Source organism: Hippopotamus amphibius, chromosome 2, assembly GCF_030028045.1.
Source record: "Hippopotamus amphibius kiboko isolate mHipAmp2 chromosome 2, mHipAmp2.hap2, whole genome shotgun sequence".
NCBI lineage: Eukaryota > Metazoa > Chordata > Mammalia > Artiodactyla > Hippopotamidae > Hippopotamus > Hippopotamus amphibius.
In genome coordinates, this window is record NC_080187.1 from 128,214,437 (window position 1) to 128,230,710 (window position 16,274).

Sequence of the window (16,274 nt, forward strand, 5' to 3'; positions counted from 1 at the left end):
CCCTCTCCCCCGCTCAGACCCTGCCCCGTGCTGCCCGCCAGCTGCCACCCCCGCGCCAGGAGCAGCCTCGCCAGCCCCACGAGGTCCTCTGCGAGGCCTGAGCTCTGCCAGCACTTAGCAGCCCCTCCACGGAACCATCGTCCACCCCCCGCCCTGCCATGGGGGCAGGGCCGGTTTTCCCCTACCGGCAGACTCTCAGTCACTTCCTTGTTTAGGGGTCACTTGGAGCTCTCTCCGTCTTGCTGTCTCTATCTGTCCCTCTGTCTCTGCCCCTTTGTCTCTCTCTTTCTGTCTCTGACTCTCTCGATGTGGGTTTTCAGCAGGGCCCCAGCTCCCACGGCCTGTGGCTGCCCGGCTCACTCTCTGCATCCTTCCAGTCTGGGGCGTCCTCTGGGAGCCTCTTCAGATAGTCCTTGAGCAGCAGCTCATAGCGGGGGACCCTCTGCACGGGCTCCAGCATGTGGTGCTGCAGCGTCAGGTTTCCGCACACCTCCTGCTTCTGTGGGGGAGACAGAGGCAGTGGGGGACACCCATGGCCACACATGTGGGCCCCCCAGGAGGCTGCCTGGAGTACCCATACCCGACTGACTGCGGACCGCATCTTACAGCAGAGGAAACTGAGGCTTGGAGAGGTTGAACAATGGAGTAAGAGGCCGGACCCCAGGCAGCCCTGCTCTAGACCCAGCACTGGCCCTTTTATACACATCCTTGTTGGACACTGTTCTGTGGGGACAGCTGGGAGGTGTCACCTCCAGACATAAGTGAGGGGGTGAGGGTGCAGGGGGTGCAGCCAAAGGGGAGAGGGGAACCTCAGATAGCATCCTCTCTGGGAAGGGATGGGGATGCTGAGAGACGCAGGGGGATCTAGGACCCTACACTGAGAAATCGTGGGTGACCTGATTACAGTGGAATCCGGGGGAAACACAGGAAGTTATCAAGGGGCCACCCCAAATCCAAGCCTGGCCTCCAAACCTCAGCACAGAGGGTCTCAGTGCCCATCAGCCTTTCAGGCTACAGTGAGGAATGTAGGTGCACATGTGCATGTGTAAACACGTGTACGTGGCACATACTTATAATATTTTTTAAAGAATTACTTGATTTAACTTTGGTAAACATGGCTAATTAAAACCCCAGTGTTTTGTATGGAAAACAAAATCATAAATAAAGTTAAAAAATAAAAGGTCAATGGGGAAAAATAATTTGCAACACATTTGACAGTTAACAGCTGACATTCTTAACATATAAAAACCTTAACATAGAAAAAAGCAGCTTGCAGATGAGCAAGCTGCTGGACCCTCCCACCATTACTATACAAGGAACGTCTGTGCGCCAATCCAGCCCTGAACTTCAACCTCATGGCCTTGGAAGCAGTATAAAAAAGAAGAAGACCAACATGGCAGAAGACAACAGCAACCAGAGGTGCGAACAGACTGTATGCAGAAAAAGAGAAAGAAAGACCTATGCAACATTTTCCTAAGTGCTTGCACTAGCCACTGAGGGACGCTGTGGAGGCAGGCCGGCACGTTCGAATCCAGGTCCTATTGAATAATAGTTTGTGAAGACGCAGATTGCACAAACTTTTTGAGTCATGATTTCCTCACCCATGAGATGAAAATGATGATTTGTCTCTGGGAGTTACTTTAAGGATCAAGCATCAATACAGCATCTGGACCCATCCCACAATGTTACTGATTTTCTCCATGTTGAACCATAACCCCAGCACTGTGCCCATGAAGCAGAGGTGGGGCTGCCCTACCTGGATGCCTTGGACAATGTCTTTAAACACCAGTGAGCGCTGGGTCCACGTGCTCACCAGCTCCATGGCCCGGTCGAAGTTCTTGACATATTCGCCATACATCTTGAGGAACGGGGCCAGCTTCTGCAGGATGTCTCCAAGCCGGGGGTTCGTGTCCCTTCATGAGGGAATGAGAGCATCAGACAAACAGCTCCAGTGAAGGGCCAGGGTGGGACAGGGACTTCGCCAGGGAGCTATGGGAGAATGGCCTAACTCCCAGCTCTGTGTGATGCTGGGCAAGCTGGTCACCCTCTCTAAGCCTTACTTTCCTCCCCTGTGCCACATGGGATGGGAAATAGTGTGTTACCTAGACGATCGTGTAAAGTACTTCAGCAGTGCAGTCATAGAACCATTGCTCAAAACCAGGAGCTGTTAGTCACAATGGAATCGCTTCAGGGATGAGCCACGGTTGTCAAAGAGAGTCAAGAAAACCCCACTATACTTCTTCTATAGGAGCAAAGATTAGGAACAACGGGGCAATCTAACTCTGTCAACGGCATGGGAAAGCAGCACTGTGTAATAATGAATGGTTTGGACGGGGATCTGGAAATAAATTTCAAGGAGCAGAAAATATATTAATAATCTTTGACCTTAGAACTGCGGGGGATTTTTCCCAAAGAAACAATCGAAAAGAAGAAAAAAAGGCACATGCGCAAAGCCATCCTCTGCAGCATTACTGGGAACGTGCGATCACAGGCTCACCACCGTGGAGGCGGATGCACAAGCTGCTGGGCTCTCACATCGTCATTCTACAAGGAGTGACTGTGCGCTGACTGTCTCTCCAGGGCCTTGCGGAGGAAACTCACTTCTAGCAGGTGTGCAGTGCTGTCAGCCAGAAAGCCCATCCAGCCCTGAGCTTTAACCTCATGGCCTTGGACACAGTCTAACCTGCTGTGCAGGTGGCGCGTGTCCTAAATATTTACAAATTGACCTGGACCCTCGCTGAGCCTTGTAGTTACAGGGACACCCCCCCCCCCCCACATCAAGCCTCCTGGCCTCTGGGTTCTCCCTGGCCCGGCTGCAGCTTAGAGAATGGGCTCTTCTCCTCTCACCACAGAAGAACCACACACTGGCTCAAGCCAGGTCAGTGAAGAGGGGAGATGGCAGAGACCCCAAAGCAAAGCTGCAACAGCACCCCGAACAGAAGGGGAAGCACATAATGTGGAGAATGGCAAGCTGGGGGCTGTGTCTGTGATGTTTTATTATCATTTCTTACAGCTGAGCTGTCTGTCTGCTATAAATGAGTGGAAGCAGCAGAGGGACAGATGGACAGACTTCTGGGGACACTGCTGAAGGAGAAAAACATCTCATTTTTTTTAAGCGGAGGTGCAATATATACGAGGAGGGAAAATAAACCAAGCACTGTCTATTTTCTGGTGTTCGCACATATCAAACCTCATTTAAATTCCACAAGACCCTGAGCAGGCATTAAAGTTCCTTTAATTTGCAGATGAAGAAACTTAGACACTGAGAGGCCGTGGGGTCGGGGTTGGCCAGGACCCTGCAGAAAGAGAGCCCAGGGCACTATGAGACAGGCTCCCCAGGTGCTGCCTGGCTTTTGGGCATGCAAACCCCAGATTTAGAGGCTGCTTGGCAGGGAGTATTCAACGAAACCACTGCAACAGAATTGCCATGACCCTCAACCACCAAGGGCATTGGAGCCAAACTCCCTGGGAGGTGCCGGCCCCTCCACTTCTCGGGCACCATGAGCTGCACTTACCACTCATTCGTGATCCGCGTCTGCAACTCAGGCAGGAGGAACTGCCCGTGGAAGCGATAGATGGAGGAGATGTTAGAGAAGATGCCTGTGGTGACTTCCGAAGGGATCCCTGCTTCCGTCAGCTGAGTGCAGAAAACCTGGGCACGGAGAAGCCCGTGCAGTGGTCACTGAGTGTGGGTCACTGCAGATGGTTGCAATCATGCTTCTGCTGCAGGTATGGGGGCTCAAGAAGGGCTGCCATTGCCTTATGTTTTCTTAGTGAACCTTCCACTTCACCAGACTGGCTCAGAGAACGTTATAGTCTTAAAGCAAGCTTACTTATGGCTAAGAATTGGCAGTGAGAAAGGGACAGTCCCCGCTAGACAGGGACAGTCCATCTTTCTTCCGTGTACCTTACATGGGAAATGGATGGTCCTGATTTCCTTTCTCTGCTTAGTGAGCTGCAAACAGAAGCAGCACCTGTCAAAAGCTGATTTCTGTTGGAGTTTTACTTCCTGTGCTCATAAACCTCATGTTGCCAGGTGGACAGGGAGAGTGCCACCCACTGTCCCAACTATTTATGCAGAAAGAAGTCCAGAGGCCATTTACACACTCAGATAATTTAACTGCCAAGAACAAACCCCCAAGGTGACTGCACAAGACCTTTGCCCCAGAGCCACAGGTTCTGAAAACAAAAACTAAGACTCTCTGGAGGAGACTGAAATTTGTCCAAGTTTTAGCATTCATGTCAGTCATACTCCAACTGCAAGGCCTAGCCAATGCTAAGATAGAAAGTTTGCCTCTGAAACTGCCCACTGAAACTCTGGAAGTAGAAAAATGCAGGCCCCAAGCCAGGAGGGCTACCTGGTCTAGCAGATGCAGCCGCTTCACGTAGGTCTCCTCGGTGTGCAGGAGCTCCTGGGCAATGTGGAGCAGCTTCTGGGGCTCAGAGCACTGTGAACAGAAGAGCAAAAGCTCACCCGGAGAAGGTGAGCTTTGGGGAGGCAGCATCTAACAAAGGCATGCCAGGGGTGACCAGGGGCCCCAAAAGACCAGAGGAGGCTTCTGAGACTGGGATATGGGACTCGGTTCTTACAGATGGAATTTCCAGGGAGGTTTCTGAGGAAGACATGATAGTTTCTACCAATCCCTCCAAACCTTCCGCAGCCCAGAAAAAACTCTATTCTCCTGGGACTATGACTACAGAGCAGCTGCAATAGCCACATCAAAATATATTGTAGAGTGACATCAGCAAGACAGCAGATTAGAAAGCTACAAACCCTTCCAACAGGCACACGAAAAGATGCTCAACATTGCTAATTATTAGAGAAATGCAAATCAAAACTATAATGAGATACCACCTCACACTGGTCAGAAGGGCCATCATTAAAAAGTGTACAAAGAAGAAGTGCTAGAGAGGGTGTGGAGAAAAGGGAACACTGATGGTGGGAATGTAAATTGGTGCAGCCACTATGGAGGTTCCTCAAAAAACTAAAAATAGAGTTGCCATATGATCTTGAAATCCCACTCCTGATCATATGTTCAGACAAAACTATAATTCAAAAAGACACATGCACCCCAATGTTCATTGCAGCACTATTTACAATAGCCAAGACATGGAAACAACCTAAATGTCCATCAACAAATGAATGGATAAAAAAGATGTGGTACTATATATATATAATGGAATATTACTCAGCCATTAAAAAGAATGAAATAATGCCATTTGCAGCAACATGGACTAGAGGTTATCATACTAAGTGAAGTAAGTCACACAGAGAAAGACCATATGATATCACTTATATGAGGAATCTAAAATTTGACACAAAGGAACTTATCTATGAAACAGAAACAGACTCGCAGACATAGAGAACACAATTGTGGTTGCCAAGGGAGAGGGTGGGGTGTGGGAGGGATGAATTGGGAGTTTGGGATTAGCAAATGTAAACTAATATATATAGAATGGATAAACAACAAGGAACAAGGTCCTAGTGTATAGAACAGGGAACTATATTCAATATCTTGTGATAAACCATACTGGAAAAGAATATTAAAAGGAATGTACATATATGTATAACTGAATCACTTTGCTGTGCAGTAGAAATTAACACAACATTGTAAATCAACTATACTTCAAGAAAATAAAAAAAAAGAAAGAAAGCTACAGCTCCTCCTAAACCATAATTCAAAAAGAAACATGAAGAGAGATAGGATCAAGATGGTGGAGTAGGAGGACGTGCGCTCACTCCCTCTTGCAAGAGCACCGGAATTACAACTAACTGCTGAACAATCATTGACAGAAAGACACTGGAACTCACCAAAAAAGACACCCCACATCCAGAGACAAAGGAGAAGCTGCAATGAGATGATAGGAGGGGCGCAATTGTGTTAAAATCAAATCCCATAAATGCTGGGTGGGTGACTCACAAACTGGAGAATAGTTATACTGCAGAAATCCACCCACTAAAGTGAGGGTTCTGAGTCCCACGTCAGGCTTCCCAACCTGGGAGTCCAGCAACGGGAGGAGGAATCCCCAGAGAATCAGACTTTGAAAGTCAGTGGGATTTGATTGCAGGACCTCCACAGGACTGGGGAAAACAGAGACTGCACTCTTGGAGGGCACACAAAAAAATGTGCTCGCCAGGACCCCGGGAGAAGGAGCAGTGACCCCACAGGAGACTGAACCAGACCTGCCTGCTGGTGTTGGAGGGTTGCCTGCAGAGGTGGGGGGCGGCTGTGGCTCACCGAGGAGGCAGGGGCACTGGCAGCAGGGGTTCTGGGAAGTGTTCATTGGCATGAGCCCTCCCAGAGTCCGCCATTTGCCCCACCAAAGAGCCTGTAGGCTCCAGTGCTAGGTAGCCTCAGGTCAAACAACCAACAGGGTGGGAACACAGCCCCACCCATTGGCAGACAAGCAGATTAAAGTTTTACTGAGCTCTGCCCACCAAATCAGATTAAAGTCTTACTGAGCTCTGCCCACCCAGCTCTACCCACCATCAGTCCCTCCCATCAGGAAGCACCCATGGGCCTCCTAGATAGCTTCCTCCACAAAAGGGCAGACAGCAGAATCAAGCAGTATCAGCAGTATTTCATCTTGTGGAACTGAAAACCACAGTCACAGAAAGAGAGAGAAAATGAAAAAGCAGAGGACTTTGTACCAGATGAAGGGACAGGATAAAACCCCAGAAAAACAACTAAATGAAGAGGAGATAGGCACTCTTCCAGAAAAAGAATTCAGAATAATGATAGTGAAGATGATCCAGGACTTTGAAAAAAGACTGGATGCAAAGATCGAAAAGTTTACCAAAGACCTAGAAGAATTAAATAGCAAGCAAACAGAGATATGCAACACAATAACTGAAATGAAAAATACACTGGAAAGAACCAATAGCAGATTAACTGAGGCAGAAGGGTGAATATGTGACCTGGAAGACAGAATGGTGATATTCACTGATGCAGAAAAGAATAAAGAAAAAAGAATGAAAAGAACTGAAGACAGCCTAAGAGACCTCTGGGACAATGTTAAATGCACCAACATTCACATTATAAGGGTCCCAGAAGGAGAAGAGAGAGAAAAAGGACCCAAGAAAATATTGGAAGAGATTATAGTTGAAAACTTCCCTAACATGGGAAAGGAGATAGCTACCCAAGTCCAGGCAGCACAGAGAGTCCCAGGCAGGACAAACCCAAGGAGAAACATGCCAAGACATATAGTAGTCAAATGGACAAAGATTAAAGACAGAGAAAAGTTATTAAAAGCAACAAAGGAAAAAACTAGAAATAACATACAAGGGAATGCCCATAAGGTTAACAGCTGATTTCTAAGCAGAAACTCTGCAAGCCAGAAGGAAGTGGCATGATATATTTCAAGTGATGAAAGGGAAGAACCTACAACCAAGAATACTCTACCCAGCAAAGATCTCATTCAGATTCGATGGAGAAATCAAAAGCTTTACAGACAAGCAACAGCTAAGAGAATTCAGCACCACCAAACCAGCCCTACAACAAATGCTAAAGGAACTTCTCTAAGCGGAAAACAGAAGAAAAGGACCTACAAAAACAAAAACAAAACAATTAAGAAAATGGTAATAGGAACATACATATACATAATTACCTTGAATGGAAATGGACTAAATGCACCAACCAAAAGACACAGACTGGCTGAATGGATACAAAAACAAGACCCATATATATGCTGTCTCCAAGAGACCCACTTCAGACCTAGGGACACATACAGACTGAAAGTGAGGGGATGGAAAATGATATTCCATGCATATGGAAATCCAAAGAAAGCTGGAGTAGCAATACTCATATCAGATAAAATAGACTTTAAAATAAAAAACATTACAAGAGACAAGAAAGGACATTACATAAACATCAAAGGATCAATCCAAGAAGAGGAGATGAAAATTATAAATATATATGCACCCAATATAGGAGCACCTCAATACATAAGGCAAATGCTAACAACTATGAAAGAGGAAATGCAAGGCAGAAACAGAAACACAAATGTAGAGAACAAATATATGGACACCAAGTGGGGAAAGCAGGGAGGGTTGGGGGAAATTAATTGGGAGATTGGGATACCAAATTGTACACTCTAAATATATGCTGTTTATTGTCTGTTAACTGTATCTCAATAAAAGTTCTTAAAAAAAAGAAAAAAGAAAAGAAAAGAAACATGTACCCCAATGTTCATTGCAGCAGTATTTACAATAGCCAGGACATAGAAGCAACCTAAATGTCCATCAACAGATGAATGGGTAAAGAAGATGTGGCACATATATACAATGGACTATTACTCAGTCATAAAAAGGAACAAAATTGAGTTATTTGTAGTGAGGTGGATGGACCTAGAGTCTGTCAAACAGACCAAAGTAAATCAGTAAGAGAAAAACAAATACTGTATGCTAATGTATATGTATGGAATCTAGAAAAATGGTACTGATGAACCTGGTGGCAGGGCAGGAATAAGGACACAGATGTAGAGAACAGACTTGAGGACATGGGGTGGGGGGAGTGAAGCCTGAGCCATAGTGAGAGAGTAGCACTGACATATATACACTACCAAATGTAAAATAGATAGTGGGAAGCTGCTGCATAGTACAGGGATATTGGCTTGGTGCTTTGTGATGACCCAGAAGGGTGGGATAGGGAGGGTGGGAAGGAGGCTCAAGAGGGAGGGGATATGGCTATATATGTACCCATATAGCTGATTTGCTTTCTTATACAGCAGAAAATAACACATTTTAAAGCAACTATACTCCAATAAAGATGTATATTAAAAAGAAAGAAAGAAAGAAAGAAAGAAAGAAAGAAAGAAAGAAAGAAAGAAAGAAAGAAAGAAAGAAAGAAAGAAAGACAGCTACAGGTCCTCCTTCTCCCCCACAGACATGGAGTTAACAGCAATATACAAACAAGAATTCCTCTGTGAAAACTCTGGAGATCAGCTGAGAAGCTACAGCTTCCAAGCCATTGTAAAACTAGGAAGAGATTCTATCAAACAGAGAATGAAAATTGGTGTGTTTGGAGCACACTTTTGTGTTCTTCCCCCATGCAGCATAGCACAGCACAACTGGGAAGAGCACCCCCCCCACACCGCCCACCATGGGGCTCCTCCCTCAGGATAGGAACAAAGGAGTGAACTGTGCATCCATTGTTCTGGCTCATCTGGAAGCTGCCGGAGGGACTGGTTTCTGTCTTGCCTGACTTGGAGTGCTGTCATGACCAGTGCCAGAATTTGAAAACAGAGGCAAGCAGCATGTTAGAGCTGATTTTCTGCAGACAGATGCCAGGGGATCAAGAGATCAGACAAAGTTTCATAGGTCTTAGAACTTCCAGCTTGATTGGCTAAGGTTTTCCCTGCACAAAGCCAGCATGCAAAAACTGGAGAGGTGGTTGTGTCCCAGATGCCCAAATTTCAGCAAAAAATTACAAAGAAACAGGAAAACATAATGTGATTAAAGGAACAAAATAAAATTCCAGAAACCAACCCTAAAGAAGCATAGATCTGTGAACTGCCTATAAAAAATATTAAATACCTGTCATATAGATGCTCAATGAGCTAAAAAAAAGAACACAGATAGACAACTAAGTGAAATCAGTAAAGTGATGCATGAACTAAATGAGAATATCAATAAAGAGACAGAAACTATATAAAAAAAGAGTCAAACAGAAATTTTAGAGCTGAAAATTGCAGTAACTAGACTGAAAAGTTCAAGCTAGGTCATTTGAAATCATCAAGTCAAAGAAACAAAAAGAAAAAAAAAATGAAGAAAAGCAAAGATAGCCTGTGAAACTTATGGGATACTATCAAATGGACCAGAAGTCGTTCTTATGGGAGTCCCAGAAGAAGGAGAGAGTGAAAGGAACAGAGAACTTACTTGAAGAATTAATGTCTGAAAATGTCCCAAATGTGAGGAAAGAAATAGACACACAAATTCAAGAAGCTCACAGAACTCCAACTAGGATAAATCCAAAGAACCACATTGGGACCCATTATAATAAAAAAAGGTGGGGGGAATGGGGAATGGGATAATATATTTAAGTGATGAAGGAAAAAAAAAACTGTCAACCAAGAATATGTATCCAGCAAAGCCATCCTTCAAAAATGAAGAAATAAAAACTTTTCCAAATAAACAAAAGATGAAGAGTTCATTACCACTAGACCTGCTATATAAGAAATGCTAAAGAAAGTCTTTCAAGTTGTGAAAAGATGGTAGATAGCAACATGAAGCTGTATAATAATGTAAAGTTCATAAATAAAGATAAATGCATGAACAAATATAGTAACCTGTACTACTGTAATTTTGGCACAAAGCAACACAAAAAGGACAAAAACATTTAAAAATTATAAATCTATGTGAAAGGATATGCTATATAAATATGCAATTTTTTTAAAATTCATTATTTTTTGGGGGGTACACCAAGTTCAATCATCTGTTTTTATACACATATCCCCATAGTCCCTCCCTCCCTCAACTTATAAATATATAATTTTTGACATCAATAATATAGAGTGTCTGGAAAGGGGAGTTGTAAAGGAATAGAGTTTTTTTATATCATTGAAGTTAAATCTTTATCAATTTAAAGCAAAAATGCTATACACATGAAAAGATGCTCAACATCACTAATTATTAGAGAAATGCAAATCCAAACTACAATGAGGTATCACCTCACACCAGTCAGAATGGCCATCATCAATAAATCTACAAACAGTAAATGCTGGAGAGGGTGTGCAGAAAAGGAAACCCTCTTGCACTTTTGGTAGGAATGTAAATTAATACAGCCACTATGGAGAACAGTATGGAGGTTCCTTAAAAAACTAAAAATACACCTACCATATGACCCAGCAACCCCACTACTGGGCTTATATGTCGAGAAAACCATAATTCAAAAAAACACATGTACCCCAATACTCATTGCAGCATTACTTACAATAGCTAGGACATGGAAACAACCTAAAAGTTCATCAACAGATGAATGGATAAAGAAGATGTGGTACAGGGACTTTCTAGGTGGCACAGTGGGTAAGAATCTGCCTGCCAATGCAGGGGACATGGGTTCAATCCCTGCCCCAGGAAGATACCACATGCCACAGACCAACTAAGCCCATGCACCACAACTATCGAGCCTGCACTCTAGAGCCTATGAGCCACAACTATTGAGCCCATGTGCCACAACTACTGAAGCCCACATGCCTAGAGCCCATGCTCTGCAACAAGAGAGGCCACTGCAATGAGAAGCCTGCACACCACGATGAAGAGTAGCCCCCACTCACTGCAACTAGAGAAAGCCCATGTGCAGCAATGAAGACCCAACACAGCCAATTAAATAAATAAATAAATAAATAAATAAATAAATAAATAAATAAATAAATTTATTTTTTAAAAAAAGATGTGGTACATATATACAATGGAATATTACTCAGCCATAAAAAGAAATGAAATTGGGTCATTTGTAAAGATGTGGATGGACCTAGAGCCTGTCATACAGAGTGAATTAAGCCAGAAAGAGAAAAACAAATATTGTATATTAATGCATATATGTGGGATCTAGAAAAATGGTACAGATGAACCTATTTGAAGGGCAGGAATAGAGACACAGACATGGAGAATGGACATGTGGACACAGGGTGGGAAGGGGAGGGTGGGATGAAATGGGAGATTAGGTTTTACATAAATACATTATCATGTGTAAAATAGATAGCTAGTGGGAATCTGTGGTATAGCACAGGATGCTTAGCTTGGTGTTCTGTGATGACCTAGATGGGTGGGATGGGGGAGTGGGAGGGAGGTCCAAGAGGGAGGGGATATATGTATACATGTAGCTGATTCACTTTGTTGTACCGCAGAAACATAACATTGTAAAGAAATTATATTCCAATAAAACAATAAAAAAGTAAAAAGGAGATGAAAGATCTTAAAAAAAATAAAATGCTATAACTTTAAATATTTTATGTAATTGCAACAGGAAAAATATATAGAATATACACAAGAGGCAATGAGAAGGGAATCAAAGCATATTATTACAAAAAATCAATTAAACTTAGAAAAAGGAAAGCAGTAAGAGAGGGACAAAAAAATGCTACAAAACATACAGGAAACAATGAAAAAAGGCAATAGTAAGTCCTTCCCTACCAGTAATTACTTTAAATGTAAATGAATTAAACTTCCCAATCAAAAGACATGGATTGATTGAACAGATTAAAAAATCCAATTACACGCTACCCACAAGAAACTCACTTTAGACTTAAGGACACACATAGGATGAAAGTGAAAGATGGCAAAAAGATATTTCATGGAAATGGTAAACAGAAGCAGTCAGGAGTGGCCATACTTACATCAGACAAAATGGACTTTAAATAAAAAAAACCTGTTACACAATACAAAGAAAGACATTATATAATGGTAAAAGGACCAATTCACCAAGAAGATATAACAATTATAAATATTTATGCATCAAATCTCAGAGTTCCCAAATATATGAAGCAAACTCTGACAGAATTGAAGCAAGAAACAGATAGCAACAATAGAATAGTAGGAGACTTCAGTACTCTACTTTCAATACTTGATAGGACACACAAAATATCAATAAGGAAGCAGGAGATTTGAATAACACCATAGAACAAATGAACCTAACAGACATATGCAGAACGCTCCACCTAACAACAGCAGAGCATACATTCTTCTCAAGTACACACTGAATGCTCTCCAGGTCAGACCACATGTTAGGCCACAAGACAAGCATTAACAAATTCAAGAAGACTGAAATCATATAAAAATATCTTTTCCAATCACAACAGAATGAAACTAGAAATCAATAGCACAGGGAAAACTGGAAAATCCACAGATATGTGGAAATTATACAACACACTTTTAAACAAGAGTCAAAGAAGTCATAAAGGAAATTAGAAAATAGCTTGAGACAAATGAAAATGAAAACACAACACATCAAAACTTACAGAATGCGGCAAAAGCAGTGCTAAGAGGGATATTTATAGCTATAAATGCATATGTGCAAAAGAAAGAAAGCTCTCAAATCAACAACCTAACTTTACACTTCCAGATTAGAAAAAGAACACACTAAATCTAAAGCAGTCAGGAGGAAGGAAATAATAGAGATTAGAGCAGAGGTAAATGAAACAGAGAGTAGAAGAGCAATGGAAAAAACCCAACAAAACTAAGAGTTGTTTTCTGAAAAGATAAACAAAATTGAACCTTTAGCCAGACTTACCAAAAAAGTGAGAGAGAAGTCAAATAAATAAAATGAAAGCGGAAACATTACAATTGATACCACAGTCGAATACAAGGGATCATAATAGTCATCTCTGAACAATTAAATGCCAAAAATTGGATAAGCTAGAAGAAATAGATAAATTCCTAGAAACAAACAACCTACCAAGACTGAATCATGAAGAAGTAGAAAATCTGCACAGACCAATAACAAGTAAGGAGGTTAAATAAGCAAAACTTCCCAACAAAGAAAAGCCCAGAACCAGATAGCTTCCCTGGGAAATTAATTCCAAAAAAAATTAAAGAATAAGGAATATTTCCTAACTCATTCTATGAGACCAGCATTATCCTGATACCAGGACTTCGGGGCCTTGCTGACACTGAAGGGACTGTCCCTCCCAGGGTTCACTGATTCCTAGAGACATAAAGCATTCACCTGCAAGAAGAATGTCTTTCAAATACAAACCAACCCCAGAGCCCACACCCAGCTACCTCCTCTATACATGCTTTTCCCCTCTTCCTTTGCCCTAGTCAGACAGAGCCGGGTGTGAGATATCCAGGGACAGCCCCTGTGCCCACAGCCCACTGAAATTATTCAAACTGGCCATCCCATCCTTCTCCTCAGAAACAACAATAAAGACTCTACTGTAACTTACACAGTATTTGTACATCAACTATACTTCAATTAAAAAAATAAAATCATTAAGTGATTAAAAAAGACTCTTGCTCACAATTTCCACTCCCTCTACTTTCTGACACCCCTGGTGCTTTTCCCTCTGGTTCCCCATGGTGTGGTGTGCCCCCTCCTCTTGGCAACTGTGAGGAATAACTGTCTATAAATGGCAGTCATCCCCTGATTTGTTAGCTTCAGCATTCCTGAATAATAAGAAAACCTAGATTAAAAGAGGGCACCAGCTCACTCGCTGAGAATCTGGCTTATAACAGTGCAGGCCTGTGGCTGCCCTTTGCCCAGGAGCCAGAGGGTAGGGCCTGACCCTGGCCAAATGCCACCTGTGCTTCTCTTGGGACCCAGTCGCTTGCAGCTTACCTATGCTGTTCTCCTCCCATGCATAGGTGGTCTCTCTAACCTGGGGCTGTCAGCTTAACTTCCATGTCCCCAAGTGTCCCAGTGTAGAACCCAGAGCCCCAAATGCTAAAGGGATGAAGATAAACTTTCTCTCAAGGCTGAGCCATCAGGCGTGGGCATGCCTGCTTTCTGGGGCCATCTGCACGGGGCTCCACTCATGCCTGGGCTCTCTTCCTGCCTCTTCCACACCCCATGGGCAACTCTGGGGTTTCCCCATTCATAAAACAAGAGGAGGGCTTCTCTGGTGGTGCAGTGGTTAAGAATCCACCTGCCGGACTTTCTAGGTGGCGCAGTGGTAAGGAATCCACCTTGCCAATGCAGGGGACACGGGTTCAAGCCCTGCCCTGGGAAGATTCCACATGCCACGGAGCAACTAAGCCCGTGTGCCACAGTTTCTGAGCCTGCACTCTAGAGCTCATGAGCCACAACTACTGAGCCCATGTGCCACAACTATTGAAGCCCACGTGCCTAGGCCCCATGCTCCACAGCAAGAGAAGTCACTACAATGAGGAGCCTGCACACCACAATGAAGAGTAGCCCCTGCTCACAGCAAATAGAGAAAGCCCGTGTGCAGCAATGAAGACCCAACGCAGCCAATAAATAAATAAAATAAATAAATTTTTAAAAAAATGGTACTGCCTTAAAAAAAATCATTAAAAAAAAAAAAAAAAAGGAATCTGCCTGCCAATGCAAGGGACACAGGTTCAAGCCCTGGTCCCGGGAAGATCCCACATGCTGCGGAACACCTAAGCCTGTGTTGTCACAACTACTGAGCCCATGTGCCACAAATACTGAAGCCCACGCACCTAGAGCCCATGCTCTGCAACAAGAGAAGCCACTACAATGAGGAGCTCGCGCACTGCAACGAAGAGTAGACCCCACTCTCCGCAACTACAGAAGGCCCATGTACAGCAACAAAGACCCAACGCAGCCAATAAATTAAAAAAATAATAAATAAATAAATATAAAATTAAAAATAAAATAAGGTGACAAGCACACTGCCTTCCTCACGGGGGATCTGCCAGGCAGGCAGCAATCAATTGACGAAGAGTGCTGGTGGCAGCACTGCTCCCGCTAAGACTGACCGCCACAGCCACCCTGGGGTGGGGTCCCCGTGCCACTGTGTGGCTGTGGAACTAAGGCCTGGGGGTGAGATCGTTGTCTGATATGTCAGGGAGAGCCCTGCCTGGGTGGTCCCTCCCCAGGGCCTGCCCACCAACCCATCGTGGGGGGCTTCTTCTGAGCGCAGTGCCTGAGTGTGCAGCCCGCTACTGGCACCAGGCCATGGCGCCGTAAACCTCAAGTACCCTCGGAGGAGAGCGCTGCAGCCTGACACCCGGGACAGGAAGGGGGCCTACCTTGGCTGGATCTGTGTCGGCCCCTGAGGGGCTGATCTCGGGGTCCGGCTCCTCACTGCTGCCCTCACCCACATCGCTGTCAGCCTCCTCCTGGGGGGCCTCACCCCTAGGGGCTGGTCTCCAGGTGCAGCCCTCTGATGGTGGGGCCTCGGCCCGCCTCGCTGCCCTCCTCGCAGGAGAAGTGCTCACTGACCACGCTGCAGGAGGGGCTGTCTATCCCGCTGTCCCGGTTAGGGATCTTAGTGCCGCCACTGGGCTCAACCCATGTCCACTGCAGAGGCCTGGCTGCCAGAGCTCCACCAGAGGCAGGGTCCCCGCCGTGGGCTCCAGGCCCAGCAGGGGAGCGCGCAGAGCTTCCCCGGGTCTGTACTTGGATGCTCCAGGCAGGAGCTGCTAGGCCCAACATCTGGCTCCCCCAGGGTGGCAATGGGGGGCCGGGGGTGCTGAGGACCCCCCTCCTGGCTCCATCCTCAACGTTGAGCTCTCTGACCAAGGGGTTGGCCGAGGGCTTCCTGTCAGGGAGAAATGAGCACAGTCAATGCCAGCAGGGCCGTGGACCAGCCCCCAGGTGAGGCCCTTTGGAGAAAGTCAACATGGAGGA

The 16,274-nt window shown here is 44.7% G+C and overlaps 1 protein-coding gene across 1 annotated transcript in view; it reads right to left on the minus strand.

Moving 5' to 3' along the window:
- FGD3 (FYVE, RhoGEF and PH domain containing 3) overlaps positions 1–16,178 on the minus strand; it is a 37,610-nt gene extending 21,432 nt beyond the window's left edge. Inside the window, 8 exon segments of the mRNA XM_057725097.1 lie at positions 361–499; positions 1,757–1,913; positions 3,516–3,652; positions 4,359–4,448; positions 15,674–15,785; positions 15,787–16,013; positions 16,015–16,104; positions 16,106–16,178. Of these exon segments, the coding sequence (XP_057581080.1) occupies positions 361–499; positions 1,757–1,913; positions 3,516–3,652; positions 4,359–4,448; positions 15,674–15,785; positions 15,787–16,013; positions 16,015–16,104; positions 16,106–16,141 (988 nt within the window). The 5' untranslated portion in view covers positions 16,142–16,178.
- Between the last annotated feature and the right edge of the window lie 96 nt (positions 16,179–16,274).